At 40.5% G+C, this 22,912-nt stretch overlaps 1 protein-coding gene and 1 long non-coding RNA gene across 10 annotated transcripts in view; one reads left to right on the plus strand and one right to left on the minus strand.

The window, feature by feature from the left end:
* The window catches only part of Cfap54 (cilia and flagella associated protein 54), a 267,711-nt gene that overhangs the window by 238,662 nt on the left and 6,137 nt on the right, over nucleotides 1–22,912 (plus strand). For all 9 annotated transcript variants that reach the window (XM_033763843.1, XM_010629151.2, XM_010629153.2 and 6 more), the window contains one exon: nucleotides 5,898–5,972. In XM_033763843.1, the coding sequence (XP_033619734.1) occupies nucleotides 5,898–5,972 (75 nt within the window). The remainder of the gene's footprint in view (nucleotides 1–5,897; nucleotides 5,973–22,912) is intronic.
* Nucleotides 3,028–21,296, minus strand: LOC104865585. Its single transcript, XR_781215.2, has 3 exons — nucleotides 20,873–21,296; nucleotides 9,278–9,330; nucleotides 3,028–7,759 (listed from the first exon to the last, which is right to left on the minus strand). It is a non-coding gene; the product is annotated as an uncharacterized LOC104865585 (long non-coding RNA).

Consider the following 22,912-nt stretch of genomic DNA (forward strand, 5'->3'; position numbering starts at 1 on the left):
CAATAACAGAATGCTTTTAATTGTTAAGCACCATTATCAATATGGTTCTTTGTTTTCTTGTTTACTTCATCCATGCACTCATGTGAAAATGTAAAAGTTGGCAACTTTTCTGGGCAGTAGGCTTTGGCATTTTCAGTCTTGATGTGGAGTGAGCAAATGCATTTTTCATTATGCAAGGGACTGGTGCAGATGTAAGAGAATCTATCAGGCAAGTATAGTTAGCCTTTGCAAAATGCCACTTGCCAGCATTTACATCTTCTGTGCTCCATTTCTGGATTTATCATAGAACAGATGTCTTAGCATCTTGGTTTTACATCCTTTTTAGTGTCCTCAGATGCTACCACGTATATTAGGGTGCTTATTGATATACAGTACTGAGTACTTACAATAAACCCTCGAACAGGTCTGACAGCTCAAACTGCCTCAAACTCAGGAGATTTTATACATAGATATATATTTCTTTTATAAAGTGTATGTTACCCTCTCATATCTGTTTCCAAGAATTCAGAGCTCTTTTCATTTTCACACTGCTTTTGTAGAGTACTTTCAATGACAGTTTTTCAGTTGCAGAGAAACTTATCAGATTGCAGTCTTTCAGCCATAGCTCAGAATATTCTTTGACAAAATTGTCCCTCTACCCACTTGTACCTAGTTTGTATGTGGGAAATGATTATGTCTTTTCGATTTAGGTTATCTGAGACAGGACAAAGTCTGTAAGACTAAGGATTCTAGGGAGCTAGTCAATTACCCTTTCTGGGAATTAATTTTCCTCTCATGCCTAAAATAAATGATCTTTTCACTCAAATACTGCTGTGAAAGTAGGGCTTTTTGGGTAGAATCCCAGAATATCCTCTGCAGTCAGCTGTAGGGTAAAATTCTGAGAGACTCAAGGTGAGTGGAAGAGGGAAGCCAGGGGCTGCCTTGCTTTAGTAAAGGTTGGTGGCTTGCTTTTGTGTCCTGACTTGAAGGGCATATGTGAGTAGGTCAGCTGTGGAGCAGAACAAACTGGTTTTGTGTTTTGATTTAGCCAGGGTCTCACCATGTGCAGTAAGTCTGACTTACGAACATGCAAGTTGCGAACCTTCACAGATATGAGGGACCTCACATCGAGCATTCGTAGATGTGAACAGACTAGGGGAGTAGCTCCTGCGTCTACTGGACGTTGTCACAGTTGTGCTGCCGTGTGCTCCCTGTACGGTGTGGTAGTGTCTAGTAGTACAGTGCTCAATCAGAGCCCAGGATGTTCAGAAGGAGGAGGAAAAGTAGTGGTGACATGGAGGGGACTGCTAGGAAGACAAAGCAATAACCGTGGAAACGAAAATGAAAATACAGTATAAGACTCACTTTGCCAGACTTATGAGTAAATCTGACTTTCAGATATTATCCCAGAATGGAACTCATTCATAAGTCAGGAACTTACTGTACTTCAGTCTGGTCTCAAACTCACTATGTAGCACAGGCTTGCATCGAACTCACGGTGATCCTCCTGTCTCAGCCTCCCCAGGACTCGGATTACTATGCCACCACACCTGGCCAAACAAGCTGTTTTAAATCTTGATATTCTCTTTGCTTTTGAATTGAAAATGTTTCTTTGGCTTTAAAATAAAGCATTTTGGATCCATTCCAGCTCTTGTTTGTTTTGTATATTAAAGAACATCACCAGATAGAAGAAATACTAATATGTGTTTAGGTGAATAGGCGAACGAATGCACTCACAACATTTAAAAGTTGAGAAATGGAAGTAATATATAGATTTTTCTTTTTTCCCAACATACCAACCAGCACTTAAAAAAAAAAAAAAAAAAACTAGAGTCTGCGTTATATCAAATAAACCTCATTGACTAAATTTGCTAGTTTGTTGTCATGCCAACCTTCTCTTAGAGCTAATTAGAAGTTAACTAGGACACTTGAAGAGATCGATTCTGGTCTTGAATTGGATGTAATTTCATAGCTTCTATAATCTTTTTCTATCTCAGTGTATATTGTTGGTGGGTTATTGGATGTAAGAAGCCAGAAATGCGCCTTTGGCTGATATGTGAAGTAGTGAATCCCTTCCTTTATTCTTTCTCAGTCCCCTCCTTTTTTCTTTCTTTCTTTTCAAAATATCTAGGATCCAGAATAAGCCCAGAGCTTTAGAACATGATATTAATTTAAGATGAATTAAGAGGGCTGCAGAACAGGTGTTATAGTCAGTTCTGGCTTGAAAAGTTTGTGCTTCTTTCTGACCTGCACTAGTGTATTGTAGCCGAGTTGTTGAAATCTGTCATTCACAGCTTACAGGTATGTTCAGAGCATATCAGGTGCTTTAAAGCCCTGGAAAGATGCAAACTGTCCTGATTTTAAGATGCAAACACTTCATGTGGAACGATAGATGCTGATAGAGGAAGCTTAAGAAATGTTTTACAAGTTATATAAAGTTAGTTCAGCAAATATTTATGTAATGCCTAGATGATACAAGGCAATTAAAATTAGTATATAACTAATAGAGCACAAATATTGAAATTCTGTGATAGCAGAGACCAAAATACAATCTGACTTAACATAAATTATCAAATTCTTTCTGACAAACCACTTGTTTTCCAGGCTTGGGGAAGTAAAGACATATAGAAATCAGTACAACTGGGTGTCTGTCATGGGGGAGCTTAATGATGCGCACGCGCGTGTGTGTGTGTGTGTGTGTGTGTGTGTAGGTCATGCACAGTGATCTGAGCCACTGGTAGCCCTGTCTTAGCGAATTGTTGCACTCACAAAATTTGACCTTTGAAGCTATTCTTTTTTTTTTTCCTAAATTGAGTTTATTGGTACATTTTAGGTATACAGTACAGTTACATTCATTGTTGGGATCTTGTGCCTCTACATGACAGGTCTTGATCTAATTTTTTCCCCTTGTCCCTGCCCTCCCTTCACCTTCTCCTCCTCTCCCCATTTACAAACACTTTATTTCCATCTTTTCATTTTCTCACATTGTTTTCTTTTCCCTCATTACCCTTCCCTTACCCATCCCACCCTCCCTACACCTTTAGCCCTTTTCTTATTCTTTATATGGAGTCTTTTTTAGGAAGATCTGTAGGTGATTCCTTTAATCACACACAGCAGAATTCCTAAATCTTTTCTCCAACCATAACAGCCAGTTTTTGTTTTGCTTTGTTTTGTTTTTTTGTAACTGAAATTTGAGGCAGACTACTTATAAAGAAAAGAGGTTTATTTAGCTCGTGTTTTGGAGATTTGAACAGCATGGAGCAGCATGGCTCTAGCAAGGGCCTGTGGTGGACTGCAGGTGGTGCAGCGCCAACTGAAGAGGGGTCACACCTTGACTTGGGATCAGAGGAAGGGCATAGCAGGATAGGCTCGCACTTTTTATAGCAACCTTCTCAAGAGCAATCCAGGGGCTGCAGGAGAACTGTAACCTCTGCACCTCTAAGCTTTAGTCACTCAGGGGCCATCTGCGTAAATTCGACAAATGTTGTTTTGAAGGGAGACTTAGCAAAAACTGAGCAAGAGACAGTCCTGCCCCTCACCAGCGACAGCATGCTTCCGGCCACTTTCTGACTTCGACTGATGAGCTCTGCTTTCTGCCTGTCTCTGCGTCTGTGGTAGCAAGGTCACAGGAGGGGTTCGCAGCCCCAGCCTCAGATGAGCCAGTCTCACAGTGTGTGTATGTGGTTTTCCTCAAATAATGCCAGAGTAATCGACTGTGGATGAGAGGGGATTTCTTTTTGACCAGTGTTGAGACAGGTGTCCGACGGCATCTATCAGGGTAATGTCGCCCCTTCATGTGTTACGTGAGGTGATTAATGATACGGTCAGTATCATTCTCCTTGATAGCTCGTGATGGAATTAGGGCAGTAACCAATCATGGCTGTTACTGCAAGAAAACATACTTCAGCCAGGCCCGGGAACTCAGTGAGGAATATAGATTTATAGCGAAGGCAGAGTTACAGGAGTAGGTGTGTGCTCCTCTCTGTCTGGTCCAGTGAGCCAGGAGCCTGGAAGGTTTGCCATCGGGTGATCCTGTTCGGTGCTGTGGGCCTTTTGCCTGCCTTCCACCATTTTTAGTACCACGGGGCCCTGCCATTTCCAGCCAAAATCAACTGTGTCCAGACAGTCTGAGTGGCCTCCTAGCTGATCTCTGTCTCTCACTTGTCTTTTTCCAGACCAGTTTGCCTTTAAGGCACGGTCAGAAAAATTTTAAAGGCAATCTCTGTCCAGTTCCCTGCAATAAAAGCTAAACTCCTCACTCTTGAATAAGTTCTTCTTATAAATGTGCTTGTCGGCCTGTTTGTCACCACCTGCACCGCTGTGCTTCCAAGACTCACCTGCAGATAGAGGCGGTGTCAGATCTCCTGTGTTCCCCGAATGTCCCCTGCTTGTTACCTAAATAGCTCTCGCCACCTGGTACCTCTGTCCCCCCACTCTGCTTGAAAGCCCCTGACTCTTTCAAGGCTCAGCTCCGTGAACCTTCTTCCAAGAAGTCCTCCTTGTTTATCATACTGAGATATCATACTCTTTCCTCCTCTAGGGTCCTGTAATAGGTCAGCTGAGCATATTCTGCTTGGTACCTAATTTAGTTGGGTTTTTAATCCTTTTTTCTCAGTAATTACAGATATTTTGAGGATTTTATGTTTCTTCATCTTTGTGTCGCATGGGACTTAATATAATATCTTGCATACATTTGTTAAAAGGAATTGAATTAGCTGTAGTTTTGTAACTCTGGAATTGGATCGTTTCCATGTTTACACACTTATTAAAACTTAGATATAACATGGTTTGGGGCTGTAAGGTCTACTGTCGTTTGCCACTTTGTTTTCAGGTTTTAACCAGCATCACTCAGTCATAATTTTAAAATTAATGTATTTTATCATGTTGATGTTCTGAATGCTAGTACATGTATGTACTACTACATAAAGCAAATGGCTGCTTCCTTTGGGGCTGCGTGCTGGGAGCATTGTGGGGTGGGCGTAGCTGATCTCTGGTGGTCTCATAGTCATGACTGTTTTAGTTGTAAGGAAAATGACACTCGCTCAGGTAAAACAGGCTAGGAGGGAGGAAGCACAAATGTGGCAGAGTGCAAGAAGTTAGCTTTTGCAGCACCAAGGATGGGTTCCTTACAAGGATGTGGGCCTTACAGAAAGTGGAACCAGAGATGCAGGAGCCACGGTGGCACACGAGTGGGCAGGGGCCTAGCTTCTCCCTCGTCTCAGAGGCTTCCTCTTAGCCCTCACATCTGCCTCAGTGGCTCCGTTCCCCACCTCCCTGTGATCTCTCAGCTCGCACAGCTCGCACTGACTGTAGTTTTCCTCTGTCGTCCTTCCGTACACGATGACGTAACAAGGAAGCGTTTCACCTCTGGCTCTGGGTCCGTCTGCCTTGGGTCAGCTGCCCCCACATATCCCTTGCTGTGTCCCAAGAGTCAAGGCCGTGGGCAGTGTCATTGGTAGGCAGTGTATTCGTGCTCTTGCCTCTGAGCCTTTCCTTCCATTCCCTCTCCTTATTCATGCCCAACTTCCAGTCATTCCTCTTTGGTGAACCCTTTTCTGAGGCCTGAATCTCTTTATTCCAAGGCTTTCTTCTCAGAAGAAAGGCAGTTTCTGAAAGTCTTGCTTTGGTGCAAATTACTGTATTTGTGATTCCCCGGTAACACATGACTTTCAGCAATGAATAGACACAGAATTCGAAAATAATGTATTGTTCTTGATTAATTGCAGATCTTATATTTTTGGCTATCATTTTTTTCAAATAACCCTAATTACTTAAGAATTGTAATTTCTGAGTCCTTCTGCTTTATCCTCAGAATTAGAGTTGGGTATTAAAAAACAAGACAAATAAAATAAGTTTACAATGTAATATACAGTGTCTACAGTAGTATCAACCTTACTATATTTCCTTCTTATTTCTAGAACATGATAATTGGATGTTGCTCTGAAATAAGAGCTCTCCTTGTGCATGACAGAGAGCTAACACCACTGACCGAGGTAGGTTCCTCTCCTTTCAGACATTTCTGACTCACTCACAAGTATCGTTGCTATGGAAAAGGAAACACAGAAAATGTCTAATTGCAAGTATCAAGGCCTCACCTTTCTTAATTAACGTGAAAAGCAATGACTATGAGTTTGCAATGGCGTATTTTGCTTTGCTTAAAATATTCCTTATAAAAAATTCAACTAGTCTGGAAAATTATGAAGAGAGCAATTGGAAAACCATTTTTAAATCCATCACTGAGAGGATAACCCCAGTTGACATTTGGAGAATATCTAGAATTTTTACATTGGCAGGATCATACTTTACATGCATTCTGTAACTTGCTTTTTTATTGAACAGTAACGCAATGGAGATTGTTTTATCTGAAACACCCTACCCTGTCATATTTAATGCTTGCAAAATAGTCTCTTTTGTGTATTTATCGTGCCAGACACTGTGTACATAGATATTTCCTGGTGGACCTTGAGGTTGACAGATTGGTGCATATGTATCTCACCCTGGGCATTATCTCCTGAGTTAAGTCTTAGGAATTGGATTTTGAATTAAAAATCTGCATATACTATAATACAAATGAAAAACTTGGTAAAATCAAATACACACAATACGAAATTTATAATTTTAACAATTTGAAAGGAGACAGCCCAGCGGCATTAGGTCCGTTCACAATGCTGTGTGACCATCTTCCATCTCTAGAACTTTTTCATCATCCCAAATAAGGCTTTGTACCAACTACATTATCACCTCCCCACTCCTCACCAGTCCCCTTCCCAGCTCCTGGTAACCTCTGTTCTGCTCTCCGTGTGACCGCCCTTCCTAGGCCTCTCACAGAAATGGTGTCGTACAGCTTTTGTCCTTATGTGTCTGGCTTGTTTCATTTGAACAAAGTTTTCACATTTATCGGCTTGGTTGCAATCTCAGTTTTTATTCCTTTAAATTTGAATAATATTCCATTGCATCTGTAATACCACATTCGCTTTTGCGTATGTCTGTTAATAGACATTTGGGTTGCTTTCACCTTTTTCCTATTGTAAATTATTCTGCCGTCAATAAAAGTGTATGAGTGTCTATTTCAGTCCCTGTTTTTAATTCTTCAGGGTATATACTGTACTTAGGGGGGGTTACTGGATCACAGGGTAACGCTGTTTAACTTTTTGAGGATTCCCCCAAGCTGTTCTTCTCACAGCTGTACATTATACTCCTACCACCAATGCTCGGGGTTTCTCCACGTTCACACCAGCTGTTGTTGTTCTCCTTTGTTTTGTTTAATAATATCCACCCAAATGGGTATAACGTGGTATCTCATTGTGATTTTGATGTATTTAGTGTTAATGACTAGTAATGTTGAACATCTTTTATCAGCCACTTATGTTCTTTAGGGAAATAACGATTCTGTTGTTTGCCCATTTTTTACTTGGTCTGTAGACTTTGATATGTGATTGCAAATGGCCCATCAGAAATATTGCACCAATTTTCTCTCCCAGCAATAGAGAAGAGGACTAGTTTAGCCACATATTTGTGTGCACTCGTCCTTCACCTCTTCTTCCTCCTCCTCCTTCTCCAGATGGTTGTAAGTCTGACAAGTGAAACATAGCTTATCACTGTTTTACTTTAATTATTAAGGCTGAGTATATTTCATGTTTGTTAACAGTGATGAAATGAAGTTCATTCATATACTCTGTCAGCTCAAATTCAGAGTGAGCTCTCGTTGAGTCAGGAAAGCCTTCCTAGGCACTGGAGAGCCAGCTGTGAGAAGCAATAAGCACCTTTCTGTGTGGACCTGCTAATTTAATGGAAGGAAGTTAACAAATTAACAAGAAAATTTCAGATTCTAAGCACTAAAAAGCAAAATGAATTGGAGCTATGTATTAGAGTAGCACCTGGCTCACTACACCCTGCAAACTGCGCCTGGGTCACTGCCTGTTTTTTAAATAATGCTTTCTTGGAATACAGTCTCGCTCATTTGTGTCCTTACGACCCATAGCTGGTTCCTCACTTGCACAAGAAGAAGTGTTGTTTTGATGTAGACTGCATGGCCTGTGAAGTCTAAATTATTTACCTCTGGGGCCTTTATAGGAAGTAACAGGGAGTGAGGTCCCAGTTTAGATACAGTGATTAGAGAATCTCTCTCTGAAAAGATGACATTTGCCGTAAGATCTGAAATGTTGTCCTGTGTCCTTTCTGTTAGACTATTTGCTTCTGGGGACAGTAGTGATGCTGCCTTCATCACTGAATTCTCACCGTGCCTTACATCATATCAATCAGTCTCTGTTGAGTTGAATGTGTGTGTGTGTGTGTGTGTGTGTGTGTGTGTTTGTGTGTGTGGTTTCTGGGGATTGAATCCAGGGCCTTCACACTTAGCTATGTCCCCAGCCATCTTTTATTTTATTTTTTAAATTTTGAGATGGAAGTCTTGCTAAATTGCTAGGTTACCCTGCCAGGATGGGCTGAAACTTGCAGTCCTCCTGCCTTAGCCTGCCAGAATGCTGCTATTACAGGTGTGCACCACTATGCCCTGCTTCCCGTTAGTTGTGTACGCCTGAAATTTAATCTTTGCTTTTTAAAATGTTCACTTAACTGTTCATGTCCTTTTCCATCTTTTAAAAAGGGGAACTTAATTTTTTATTCTAGAGATAATAGATTTTCTGAGGCAGGCATTGATGATAAAATGTAGCTTAAATCTAATTTTGGAAAAACTGTAGTTAGAAATAGCCCCCCCCCACACACATATATACACTTGTTACATAAGATGCTTGCTGAATAATGTCAGTGGGTTTTGGCTTCTAACAGATCTGGGCTGGAATCCCAAGTTTGAGTCTTAACAGTTGTATAACCTCAGGGAAGTCATTTAACTTCTCTAAGCTTCAGTTTCTTATTTGTAAAATGAGGTAGTAACACCAACTTCTCACAGTTACTATGAGAATTCAAGGAAATAACATAGGTCAAGTCTTTGTCATTGGGCGTCATACAAATAAATGTTTAGTAAATATCGGCGATTGAAACATCTCTGTCATTATCCCACCATCCCTGCCCCACCTCTGCCCTCCACGTGTGAATGCTTCATCTCCTACCCAACCAATTTCAATTAAATTTTTAACATCTGAATTTGCTTTTGAAAAGTCTGAAAGGGGTAAGAAAAAACAGGAACCATTTTCCTTGCCCATAATGTAAATTATTGTTGAATCCATAGGAATCAGATCAGTGTGCAGGATCCCACTCCAAGACCCCAGGGTGACAGTCACTTGTCCACAGAAGACACCTCCCACTCGAATCTCATTCTTCTCATGAGAACAAGGCTTACCTAGAAGTCCTGGGACAGAATGCAGGCATTTAGGAACTTATCCCAAGAATTACCTAAATTGTGAGACAAAAAAAAAAAAAATGACATGCTTCAGTGCAGCTGTTTTTGTCACCATTACAAGATCCAGCTATACAATTGGATTCCTTACTGAACATGCTTATTACAAACTACTTTTACTTATGTTACCTCTTCTTAATTAAAATAAGCCTTGTGACACACAGGTTGTGACAGAGAGAGACTGAGAATAGCAAGGCCATGAAAGAAGGGAATTAATGTCCTTGCTAACCTTCTTAGTGGTAATCAGGGAATATCAGTGACCATTAGATGTGACTACTGATCAAGCCACCCTTGTCCCCATAAGCATAAAAGCAATGGTCTGAAACCACCCAACCATGGCCTGAAACCACCAACCTTGTGAACCTAGATATACTTTTTCTCATTATAAGCTGATTTTCTCAAGTATTTGTTGTATTAAGAGAAAGCTGACTAATTCTGCACTGCTATAGTGTGTAGTCTGTCGTTATTCTCAAGCTCCTGTTGAACACACTGTAACATGTTTTCTCAAAAATATTTTAAACCTACCAGAAAAAAACCCTTAATGATAGTTAAATTCCAGTAACTTAACTCTGTAATTTTGTGTGCATCATCAATGTACATTCATTGTTTTCTTTGTTCTTTTGGAGACAGGGTCTAACTATGTAGCCCAGGCTGTCCTTGAATTCGTAGCAATCCTCCTGCCTCAGCCTCCTGAGAGCTGTGATTACAGGCGTGCGCCACCACACCCGCTGTACATTCATTTTTGCGTGGCTTAATTTAGTATGCCCATATCCTTTTATGTCTGATATTTAGAATTTTCATTTTAATGTGTTCTTGACAAGATATTGACATCATCCACATGCTAGTGATTAAAATAATTATTTCACAGTCCTAACATACTTTAGTTCATTTAGTCATTTTCATCATTGATTTTGTCTAAGGTATTGATTCTATCATGTGACTACAGATACCTTTGTACCCCTTATGACCTCCTAGGACTCTGCGCGTCAGCTGAAACGACAGCTTTTCAATGCTAACATCTTATGATGGAAAACAAGAGTAAGAACACATCTAACCCGTGTTGATCTGAATCAGATGCCTTCATCTCATCACTTCGTTCTTAAGCCCCTGATTTCTATCTCTGGGGTTAGCAGTTTTGGATTGAACTATTTTACGATGGTTTTCTTCCATACTCTTCTACTGGTGCCGATAGGATAGGATCTCCCATAATAAAGGTGCTTTGTCCAGCTTTGGGGCCCCAGAAGACGTTCAGCAAATGTTTAATGAGCGAGTGGCTCATGATACATCTTCCAGAGGTAGTTCTGGATTGCTTTGCCGCTGATGACTTTGGACCATCAGTTTTAGTCAGTTGTACAGGAAACATTTGAGAAGCACCTCCTCTGTAAAAGTCACTGTGCTAGGCTGTGGGATCCACAGGGAAAAGCCAGTGCCCTTGCCTGTAAGAGGCTCACGGGCTAGAAGGGAAACAATTACAGAAGCAATTACAGTAGAGTGGAAAAAGAGGTCTGAGAATTGAACACACTCCTTGGTTCCTCCAACAGTTTCTCAGCACAGCTCTGCAGGTGACGAACTTCTTTGTGTATCTTTTAGAGAGGTTCACCACTGTATTCCTTCTGCGAAATGTAGTTAGTGGCCCACGGTTAAAAGTTCTGATTACTTTGGAGGAATTGGCAGGTGGTAGAGTACCCTTAGGAAAGTACAGATATGATCAAGGTCACTCATGGAAGCATTTTGCTGTCACTAGGGAGACTATGGGAAAAAGAGGCAAAAAACAAGTCTGCTTTGGCAGTAGGCACAGTGGTGAGGGCATGATTTATGGATTTGCTCCTTACAATGCAGAAAATAGGGCACATCCTGAAAGCTCTGGATGCAAAGATAAAGAAGTTAATGCAAAGCAAAACAAACCAAACAAAAATCAGCCATCTACTTTTACAAGCTGCAGCTGTGTTCAGGTGTCCAGTCTAGACCCAGGGGAGGGAGTCAGAGGTGTCAGAGCCCTTGTCTTGAAGAGACTGACATTCCAGAAACAAGGGATGGACTGGTCCTTACATATGGAGAAGACAGTGGTTGTGGCTCTACAATGAGTGATGGTTTCGTGTGAAGAGAGGGAGCACGAGTTTAAGAGAGTCACAGTGGTAGCTGCTGAAGCCTGAACCTGCAGCCTCCAGAGCCTGCTGTTAACCATCATCATCATCCTGAAGCCAGCACTGTGTGGCCTGTTCACTTTGTGGACCCTTGGCCATGCAGGCAGAGGGGCTCAATGCTCTGTATGTCCGGGTAGAGTCCGATTAAGGAGTGGAAGCTTTGGTGGTTAATGGGTAGGCAGTCCCCAAGTAGCCTGGCTCCAGATCCTGTCCCACTGGTGCTGTTTTTGAGCTGGATAATCTTAGGCTAGTTGTTTGACCGTAGTAGCGTGGTCTTCTTTGTAAAATGAAGATAAAATTAACACTTAGGTATCAACTTCAGTAACAGACAGATCTTCCAAAGATTAATAAGTTTATTCGAGAAGGAATATTGCAGTGGGAATACGTGTGGACAAGCCCAGAGGGATTGGCACCAGTGAAGGCTCTTAAGGGCAAAATGAGGCTGTTTTGAAGCAATAATTCTACAAATATCAGGAACAAAGTTAGTCTCAGTCCAAGGCTAAACAGCTTAGTTGTTGGGCAGACACCCTAGTAGAGGTATTTTTTGTGTAAGGGCATGTGATTACTAAAGCAGTGAACTGGTAGGGCACCGCCCTAATCCTGGTAGTCTGGATAAGATAAAAGAGGCAGGAAGGTGCTCTTAAGGTTTCTTGTTACTTTGCTCTCTTTGATTCTCTGTGAACTTTTGCTCCTCTGCCACGTGCCACCCTGCTTCGGAGACAGCTGATTATGGCCTGAAACCTCTACAAACTGTGAGCTAAATAAATAACCTTTGCTCTTTCAACTTTGGGTGTCAGATATTTTGTCTCAGAAAGAGAAAAGGAACACAGTGTCATAAAATAAGTACCACTTTATTAGGTCATTGTGAAGGACATGTTGGGACAATGTATCTGTTCCATGGTATCTGAAGATTGCTTGGGAAAAACTTGAAAGTGGCAGCTAATTCAGCTGGAATCACTGAGTATTCTCTTGGTCTGATATTTGCCAGTGGCCATTGGCATGGGCTGTGGGCCACAATACAACTTGTGACTTCTCTCTGTGGTTGATTGGGCCTCCTCGTAGCATGGTGGCCGGGTTTCAAGAATGAGCCTCCCAAGAGAACCAGGCATTTATGCCAAGCCTGCGAGTTTCCGGAATGACTCCTCCCCATTTAGGCAGACTCCACCTCTTTGTGGGAAGAGTGTCCCAGTTGAACTGTAAGAAGGGCGTGTGGGTGGAAGCTGTCGTTGCAGCCATTTGGGAAAAGTATTCTCTGCCACAATAGCCAATAAAATTCCCAACTTCTGGGCCTATTCTTCCTTTGAGCAGGAACTGCTCCAGGGAACTTGCTGAGACATTTTTTAAAATTAATCAGTAATCCTCCCTAAATATATGCTAGTGTGTTCATAATCACAGGGTAGAGCATAAAACAGGTAGACCCTCAAAGAGCTCTTTGAAATAACTTATGCAGTCTGGGTGTGGGTGCGATTGCATGTGGTCCTGCTGAGATGGGACGGCTTCCACTTCTCTTTATGAACGCTGAGTCCTAATGCACATTTCATTTACTTTGGCTAATTTTATTACATTTCCGTATTCCTCTTGGTTTCTTTTTAACAAAACTTCCCCGGCGGCAGTACTGCCACTAAACTTTCGTCTCCAGCATTGAGCGCATGATTCCACATACTCGATACTAAGTATTTACTGAGTACTAGAAATTAATACTAATGTAACTTCTTTTGGTTGCGAGTTATAGATTTATTTTCTTTCTTCTTTTGTATCTTTCTTTCTTCTTCTTTTTTTAAAATTTATTTTAATACCAGCCAAGAGCTGTCTGAATAGATTTTATGGGCATCTAGAATTACATCTTCCTCCTGTGCGGCATTATCATTCTGTCCTCGAGTGAAGTGTACCCTCTGTATGTAAGTTCATGAGCCTTCCACTTAATATTCTCATATTCTTTTGAAGACAATGCTAGATGACATCAGCTCCACACTGCTTTTAAAACAGCACAGACTTTGATTCCATCCACTCACTGTTCACGTCTACTGTCAAATTTGGCTATGGGAAAAAGAAAGCCCTTCAGAAAAGGCCAGGCTATTAACGTGCTCTTCAAAATGCTAAGAAAAGGCTAAGCTGTTTATACCAGTTCTGAAATGCTCATTTCTTGGAGATCTGCAGCAACAGTGTCAAGGTGAAATCCTCTCATTCACCAAGGAAGCGAGAGCCTTTGTGTTGTCTGTGCTCCGAATTTCAGCCTCACTTCCAGGAGATGTTTGGGATATAATGATTCTTTGGTACAATTTAAACCAAGATATCCCCATTTCCTGATAGTATGTGTTTACTATAAATATAGAGAACTGTGTGCACTCTTTGATAAACCAAGCCTGGTGTCATTTTAGATACAACTACACACCAGTCTCAAGGGGACAGTTTCCTGATTAGCTACTTTCTTAACCTCAAAGGAAGTGAGGCAGGGTGTCAGTAAATGTGTTCATTCCTCTCTATTTTGCTAAAAATTGAGTTAAATGTTAAGTTTCATTTCCTTCATTCAGTTTACCAAATGATTTTTGCTGAAAAACTGAACACTTAACAATAGGATTATGTTTTCATTTTAAGGAAATGTTTGATTTTTGTCTTATGGAGCTGCTTCAAAAACCTTTGGAAATTCTCTTGACAGATGTTCTTTAAATTATAGTAAATAAATACACAAAAAAGGAACAGGTGTAAATTGATCTGTCTTCTTTATTTACTGTGGACATTAGCCACGTGAAATATTTGTGCTTATTCTGCCTGTACATAGACAGCTAGTGCTATTTTTTTTTTCTTAGCCATGTGTGGAATCAAAGGAAGAGTGCTTGGCACAAGTTCTGGTTCAGGCCTGGTAGGTGAATTAACCCTTGAAGGCCTCAGGTCAACTAGATTCTGCGTGAGGGCTCAGAAGCAGTGTATTTTACAGGATAAAACGGTTTATCTCGGTTCCGCCACCTGTTGGCTCTGTGACCACAAGCAAGTTACTTTCCCTCTCTAGGCTTTTGTGTCCCGTCTGTAAATTGATGTTAGCTATTTTCAGTGAGATTATATTGGAGACAAAATCTAACACATCTGGTACAGACCCATACAACGTCTGTGATAGGCGCGAGATATGTTGTGATTGTCTTTATTTTCCCCAGCATCAAAACAGTGTGAAATGAATCATTTGTTCATGTGACCATTAGAACCTACCTTCATTAGTGACGTTTAGTCTAAAGGTCAGCATTCAGAGAATGAATGGCCATTTAGTAGTTGTATCCTTAATGTTACTTTTCAACCCACTTTTTTTTTTGGTACCGGAGATTGAACTCGGGTCCTTGTGCTTGCAAGGCAGGCCACCGAACTACTGAGCTAAATCCCCGGCCCAAACTGCTTTTTAATTAACTTGCGATTCACATCAGTTATAAGAAATAATACAGAGGATTGGGAGCGGAGCTTGCCTACAATCTTTTTGGTCTTGGATCCAGTCTTCAGCATCACAAAAGATAAAAATGAAAACAATAAAAATAAAATTAAAGAGAAAGAAATAGTACAGAGAGATCCAGTGTACGCCTTATTCAGAGCCTCCCTAATAGTAACAACCGGAAAGACTAGAATACATTTTTACCAGTGTGTTGAAACCAACACGGTCAAGACACAGAATATTTCCTTCCACACAAGGATCTCTGTCTTCATTTCCCTTCTGCGCCCTCTCCCCCTTGAACCCTGACAGCCATTTTTCCACTTCTGCAATCTGTTTTCCATTTCTGCAGTTGTGTCATTTCAAGAATGTTATATAAAAGAAACCATGCAGTATATAACCTTTGGAGACTGGCCTTTTTTCATTCAGCGTAATTCCAGAGAGAGCCATTAAACAAAAAATGCATATAGAAATTGACCTATTTTATTTTGGCAACAGAATTATCATTCCCTAAGAGCTCAGCACAGAGCCTGGTGTAAAGTAAACGCTTCTGCTCAGTGACTCTGAGTAGTGGTCTTCCTCGTCCGCTGACCCTGCCCTTCCTCCTCTTCTTCCTATTCCTAGCTTGTCTTCTGCATCCCCTTACTAAGTGCTAAAGGCTAATTGTTCAAGTTAGGAATACTAAAATGAGTTAAATGAATAATGTATGTGAACTGTCTTTGTAAACTGCAGGCTCTGTTGGACTTTTCTCTGAGAAATTGCCAGTCGGTGTGGGCCGCCTTATAAGAAGGCTTCTCGGCTGCTTGCGTGTGTACTGATAGGAAGAAAGCCATTAGTGTGAGCAGGCTTTCTTTCCACTGTGTGTATGAGATCTGCTCTTCAGTTTGCTGCTGCAGTGGGAGCTGCTAACTTACAAAGCTCAGCACGCCTTGATTCCAGGCAGCAAAGTCCCTGGAACAAAACGCAAGTTTCAGTTCTTTATAAAGCCTTTGCTCTAAAAAAGAGCCGCTGGATCCTAGTTGCCAGAAGTTAAGTCCAGTGAGCTCACTTATTAAAAAAAAAAAAAAATCAAGAAATGGCCAAGTATTGATAGAACTCTGGAGTTTTCAATTCTGTGTCTCAGGTCAAAAGCCCACAGGCAGACCCTATAGAGCCCCTCAGGAGGGAACCCAGCCTGGGGTACCCAGCAATTGCCTTTGTTCCTCTAACTTGGCTGCTGAGGTTCAAAGTCCTGACCTTCCAGTGGAGTTGAACTCTTCAACAGATGGAATTTCTCCTGATTCAGAGGTACAATGAGGGAAGAATAAGCTCGCCAAAGAATAAGAGCTGAAGTCAGGACAGAGTAGGCTGTGCTGTGTAACAAATAAATCCCAAATCTCAGTGGCAGTAAAGACATTCATTTATTTTACATCTAGTGAGGATGGGGCATTTCTTCTCCAACTTCTAACCATGCAACCCATACTATACGGCCTCTAGGGAAACCTCTTCAAGAGGAGGCTGCAGGATTTCACAGGTCGTTGTAAAGAAGGGTGATCATAAAATCTAATATGCTGGCACAGTCAAAATTTCCACTTGCTGATATGCTGGGATTAATCCGTGTACTCTCCTTAAATTCTGAAATGTCTCCCAGTTTAGACCATCAATTTAGGTGGTTATTTCTAAGAGCCACTCTGGAATGGCTGTCATTATTTCTGCTTATATTCTGTTGGTCTCAATCTAGCATGCACAGGTGTGATGTGTGCAGCATCGTAGAGGGGCAAGAACATATTTTAGTGAACACTAATAATTTTTGACACAATAGGCCTTTGAGGAATGTCATTAATTTTAATTTTAAAGTTTTTGGTACCAAGGATTGAACTGCTTATGAGGCAGGCGGCGGAACCACTGAGCTAAATCTCCAGCCCCCTCATTGATTTTTAAATACAACGACTTCAATGAGCAGAACTCTGTAGAGCAGGTAAAATGATATAAATATGATTATTGTGTTGGCTAAATCATCTCACGTAATAACACGTCCTGGTAGGCTGAACAGTGGCATTCCAGAGAAGTCTACATTCTAGTCCCTAGGAACCTGTTATCTGTGTGACGAAAGCACTCTGCAGATGTGATTGAGTCAAGCGTATCGGGACATGGAGGCTTTCCTGGATTGTCTAAGTGATCCTTAAATATAACCGCAAGTGCCCTTGTAAGAGGGAGTCAGAGAAAGACTTGACAGCATAAAAAGAGGAGGTCACCATGATGGATGCCGAGATCCGATCTTTGAAGATGGAGACAGGAGCTATAGTCGAGGCAGACCTGCTATCTTTCCCCTTGGAGCCTCCAGAAGGAACCTGCCCAGTCGATACCATGGCTTTAGCTCAGTGGAAGGGGTTTCAGATTCTGACCTCCAGGACTATAAAAAAGTGACTTTATGTTGCTGTACAGCACTAAATGTGAAAACCTCGTTAGAGCATAAGTAGAAAACGAAAACATAAGCTGCTGAAGATAAGCATGTAGCTTCAGTTTCCTGTTTCTTATATAGTTATTTCTATTATTATTATCATCACTTTTTAATGTTAGAAATTGAGGCCTACAGACCTTTCAGCGACACGTCCAGTGTCCCTGAGCGAGGTAGTGACAGGGTCAGGACACACACCCAGGCAGACTGGCTCCTCAGAACATGGCCCTGCCCACTCCGCACACTGCCTCCCCCTCACCCGCCATGTCTGTCGGCCATTAGGGCCCCAGCGCTCTCTGGAATCCCTCTCTCCTGTCGTGTGTCTCCCACTCCCACCGGACTTCAGTCTTCTGTCTTCCCAAGGGCTCAGGGGCTCCCCAAAACCCCCACTTTTCTATCTTCTGCTTTTAGAAAATGTATGGACGGTTCTTGGGCTTCTATAGGAAATTTCTCAAATGAAATTAGAATTCAGATGAAAGTATTGTCTTTTTTCATGTTGAAGTTTGTAGGAAGATATTACTCAAAGGGGATATTATTTCTCAGTCTTTTTCTTGCTTTTCTTTAATGTCTAATTCTCATACTCTAGAGGAGGGTAATGTTCTTAGGGACAATGAAATAGAGTCATCAATAAAAGTTATGCTAGAAACATCTTAGGCTTGTCTTACCATGTCTTAGAAAAGAAGCATCTAAAAATTTGGCATAGAAGTTAGGCTTGTTACATTAAATCTCTTTTAGAATGCAACTATCAGGCCGGGGATTTAGCTCAGTGGTTCCACTTTGTGTCTCACAAGCGCAAGGGCCTGAGTTCAACCCCTGGTACCAAAAATAAAAATTAAAAATTAAAAATTAAAAAAATGGAACTATCTTATGGCTTTACTATACCACTCTGGTATATATCTGAGGGATTCCAAGTTATCATACTGTAGGAATACCTGCATACCCACGTTTATTTTGGCACAATTTACAACATAAAGATATGGAACTAGCTAGGTGCTCATCATTGGATGCATTGATAAAGAAAATTATATATATAGATAGACAGAGATTTTTTCATTTATAAATAAGAATGAAAGTATGTCATATACTATTATTAGACAACAAAAAGAGAACAAGAACAAGATTGGGGTAGAAGGCGGTAAATGGGGAGGATGGATATGGTCAGAATATGTTACATGCATGTACCAGTATGAAAATACCATAGTGAAACCCAGTATATTGTAAAATTCATATACACTAATAAAAATACATTTAAAAATCGCCATTAGCTTGTAGTGGATGTGTACTAGTATGCATTTTCCAGATTGCAATTCACTAGTTGACCACTGAATTAAATGCTGATACCGGTCATGGGCCCTGCTGCCCAGATCTCCTCTTCATGATGAAGAATTTATCTTCCTAGGTTTTTTTTTTAAATTTTTATTTATTTATTTATTTATTTATTTATTTATTTATTTATTTATTTATTTTTTGGTACCGGGGATTGAACTCGGGTCCTTGTGCTTGTAAGGCAGGCGGCTGTGGGTTCAGTCATTTTATAGAATAATCCATAGAACTCAGGAAAGAACTTTATTCATGATTATCAGTTTGTTATAAAGGATGCAACTCAGGAACACCAGACAGCAGAAATGCATAGGGAGAGGAATGAGGGAAAGATGTCCCTGGCACCCCCATACATTCAGCCCCTGAGAGCTGCCCTAAACAGAGTTTCTAAGGAGGTTTCATTATGGAGACATGATTGATCATTAGCCATTCAGGATTGAACTTAATTGCTCCTCCCAGCTTTAGCATGTGAAAGACAGTAAATTTCAAGCATTTTAGGAGCTTTGTGCCAGGAACCCAGGAGAAAGATGAACATTCCTTTTCAGCAAACCACACTTCCTGACAGTGAACATAATGTAAGATTTATTTTTAAGCATGTAGTCTCCCACAGTATAGCTCCTGTCATAGAGGTGCTCTTCACGTATTCCAATAACAAAGCCATTGTTGAAAACGTCCACTTAGATGTGAGGAGGGAGGCAGAAGCCCTCACATTGCTAAAATGTTTGGGTTCAAATAAAATGATTAGTTTTCTGCATGTGTGGGACAGTATTTTTGGCCACAAATTGTCCTATATTAAAAGGTGACCTCTGCCCATGGAAACAGCATGCATGGCTGGGATTTAGTCGTTGCCAGGTGGCAGTGACAATGGTAATGAAGGCTTAAGAAGAATCTTTTCTTCTCTTTTAGACAATGTGCCATTTAAACCAATTGCCCACAAAAATGCTTTCTCTGCTACACCTGGTCTTTAATTTCCAATTTTCTTATTCTTGGCAAAATGTCTTTTTAAAAAATAATAATATCATTTCTTTAAAATTTAATATTAAAAGATTCCAACATCTCACCAATATGACCACTTGATCTCATATTAGTAAAACCTCTCCTGTCATATTTAAAGTTTTATTAACACAAAAATTAGAGTGATGAAAAGATAATTTTGTTCTCAGAGAAGTGTGAAATTCCCTGTGGTCTGGCAGCATGGTGTAGAAGCACTTCTCACCTTGGTACAAGGTGGGTGCTGTTTCTGTTCAAATGGGGAGAATACTATCTAATATTGCTGGCATGAATATATTTTTAATCATATAAAAGTACAGTGAAACCAAAAATATCTACTTCTCTCTTATCTGGAACTTTTATTAGACGGGACACCAGTTGCTGAAGATATTGACTCTACAGTAAGCTAGTATCATATTATTCTGTCTCCTTTGAAATGCATGTTTTCCCCCAGTCTGGAAAAAAAAAATCCAATAAATCATTAACTCCAGCAAAAGGAGATATATTAAGAAGAGATAGGTAACATTGTAGAGAAAACTATATGTGAAAATTCTGGATGAAAATACTATTTGATTTATTACCTCGAGGCTATTTAATTTTCTTCCCCTGGCTCTTGCTCTGTGTTTTAAGGTTTCTGAAAGGAGGCTAGGTTAAATCCACCCATGTCACAGAATTCACAAGTCATTCAAAGTCCCACGTGGCAGTTGCAGTACAAGAGTAGGCAAACCTAGCTGATTGTTGTGCCCTCTCTTTTTGGTCATTTAACATTTAGAATCAATGAAAAGGCCAAGGACATTGTGCAAAGAGGAATAAGAAGCTCCAGTGTAGGTACTCAATAAAAACTCACTGGATTGAGAAAAGTTGTAGATATTTTCAAGACTACATTTTCTTTATAATTGAAGTAAATCATTGGAACAAAAGAACACAAGTCATATAATCTTCATTATAAAGGAATTTAGTTCTGATGCAGAATCCCATATAAAATATAGTTTTCTTGCAAAAACTCATATAAACTGTAGCACTGGCAAATAACCTGGTGCTCTCTACTGACTTCTACAACCCTCACACAAGTTCAAATCCAGGCCAGAGTTTATTGAGCCCCTTCAGTATGCCCAACTGCATGAATGTCCTTTGCCTTCTTTTTACTATTTCAGTCTTTTATTCTCTCTGGTAGGCAAAACTGTCACCATTTCTTTAACACTACCCCTTAAAACATATCCTAGTGTAAACTAACTTACCGTTATTTGCCAAGCTGTTTTCTTCCATACTCTCCACGAAACTTTTCCTGATCTAGGAACAGGAACAAGCGCTCCTTGGTTCCTTGTCCTGCTCTATTTTAATTCAAAGCTGTTTACAGAAAAACAACAAAAGAGGAGAAGGAGGAGGAGGAAGAGGAGGGGGAGGGGGAGGGGACGGGAGGAGGAGGAGAGAAAGCTACATTAATATAATTGCCAAAGTCTTCTTTACTGAGTGGCAAAGAAGTTCAGTGATTCACTGGGAGTTTTAAGTTTACATGAGAAATTCTCCATGGAAGGAAGCCCTAGAACCTTCCATGAACAGAAGATAGAAAAGTGGGGGTTTCAAGGAGACACTAAGCCCTTGGGAAGACAGAAGACTGAAGTCCAGTGGGAGTGGGAGACACACGACAGGAGAGAGGGATTCCAGAGAGCGCTGGGGCCCTAATGGCCGACAGACATGGCGGGTGAGGGGGAGGTGGTGTGCGGAGTGGGCAGGGCCATGTTCTGAGGAGCCAGTCTGCCTGGGTGTGTGTCCTGACCCTGTCACTACCTCGCTCAGGGACCCTGGACCTGTCACTGAGCCTCCAGGTCTCGCGAGCGCGTGTGTGTGTGTGTGTGTGTGTGTGTGTGTGTGTGTGTGTGTGGTAACCATATAAAAACACGTTGGTGTCCAGATAAATCAAGACAACATACAAACAGTTCAGGAAATATCTCCCAAGAAATACTTTTACCTTTGAGCCTTGCCACTGTATTTTAAGTCCTGTGAATTTTTATCTTTCTGTTTTGAACTCCCTGGAGAGAAGAGTTAACTCTGACTTTCCAAAGCACATCCGGGTACCCTTCCTATTTAGGACATTGATGTGCTTTGGATGTGAGGCCTAACAACACTTTCAGAACTGGCCTTCGTGATTTTGATGATAGTGCCTTTTAAAATATTTGATAAAATGTGTACTTTGAAAATTACCATAAAAATGCTTATGTGATATTCTAATTCTAGTAAAAACATTTTGAAATGGAAAAAATTTTTAACTCCATTCACAATAGTGGCAAAATTATCAAAAGCCTTGGGATAAATTTAACAAATTATAGTAAGGTTATAAGCAAAGATAAGGATTTCACTTTAGTAGGGTTAGCATATAATTTTACAATATCATTTATTAAATAAACTTTTGTCTTTGCCCTGCATTGAAAAATTAATTAATCATATGTTAATGATGTCTATCATCACTTCTAATTAACATATTATATGGAAATTCTCAGCTAGTAAAATAAAAGAATTTTTTAAAGGTACAGGAATGAGAATGGAAGAAGTAAAACTGTCATTTGTCATGGAAAGTCAAAAATAGTTTTCAGGTAAACTCTTTGGATGAATAAGTTTGATAAAGATGCTGTACTTGATATCATTGCAAATATGCTTTATTTCTTTGTAGCAGAAGCAACAGAAGTGAAATGCTTTCAAAGCTATCATTTATAATAGTGTCAAATATTGACATGGACATATAATGAACTGAAATTAACTAAGACCAATTAGAAAAAGAACCAAGCTGATGATCTTCTAGCCATCCAGTGTTACTAAGGAGCTACAGTTACCGAATGAGTACAGATAAATAGAGCCCAGATGAACTGAAAAATATAGACTGTCTTTTTTCTAAAAATGCATAAATTGAATAGAGAGTCCAGAAAAAGACTCATGCATACATATGCAACCCCAGGAGTGACAACAAAGGTGACTCTTCAGTCCAGGGAGGAAGAGACAGTCTCTTCAGTGAATGAATCTGGGTGACTGGATATCTGTGCAGTAAAGCACGCACTTGAATCCTTACTTGACGTAGGATGTACAAAATCAGTTCCAAATTAACTGTGGAAATGCCTGTGTGTGGAATATAAAATGACAAGTTTCAAGAGGAGATGGTGAGGGACGACCTTCCCCACTTTGTGGGGAGCAAAGCTGTTCTCAAGAGGACCCACTTAAGAAATTACCAGTCATAAAAGAAAGGCTGTAAATTGGAAGCAAACTCCAGGATGGGAGCAAGTTTTTTT

Source organism: Fukomys damarensis, unplaced genomic scaffold (assembly GCF_012274545.1).
Source record: "Fukomys damarensis isolate Sample0158 unplaced genomic scaffold, DMR_v1.0_HiC HiC_scaffold_15, whole genome shotgun sequence".
Taxonomy (NCBI): domain Eukaryota; kingdom Metazoa; phylum Chordata; class Mammalia; order Rodentia; family Bathyergidae; genus Fukomys; species Fukomys damarensis.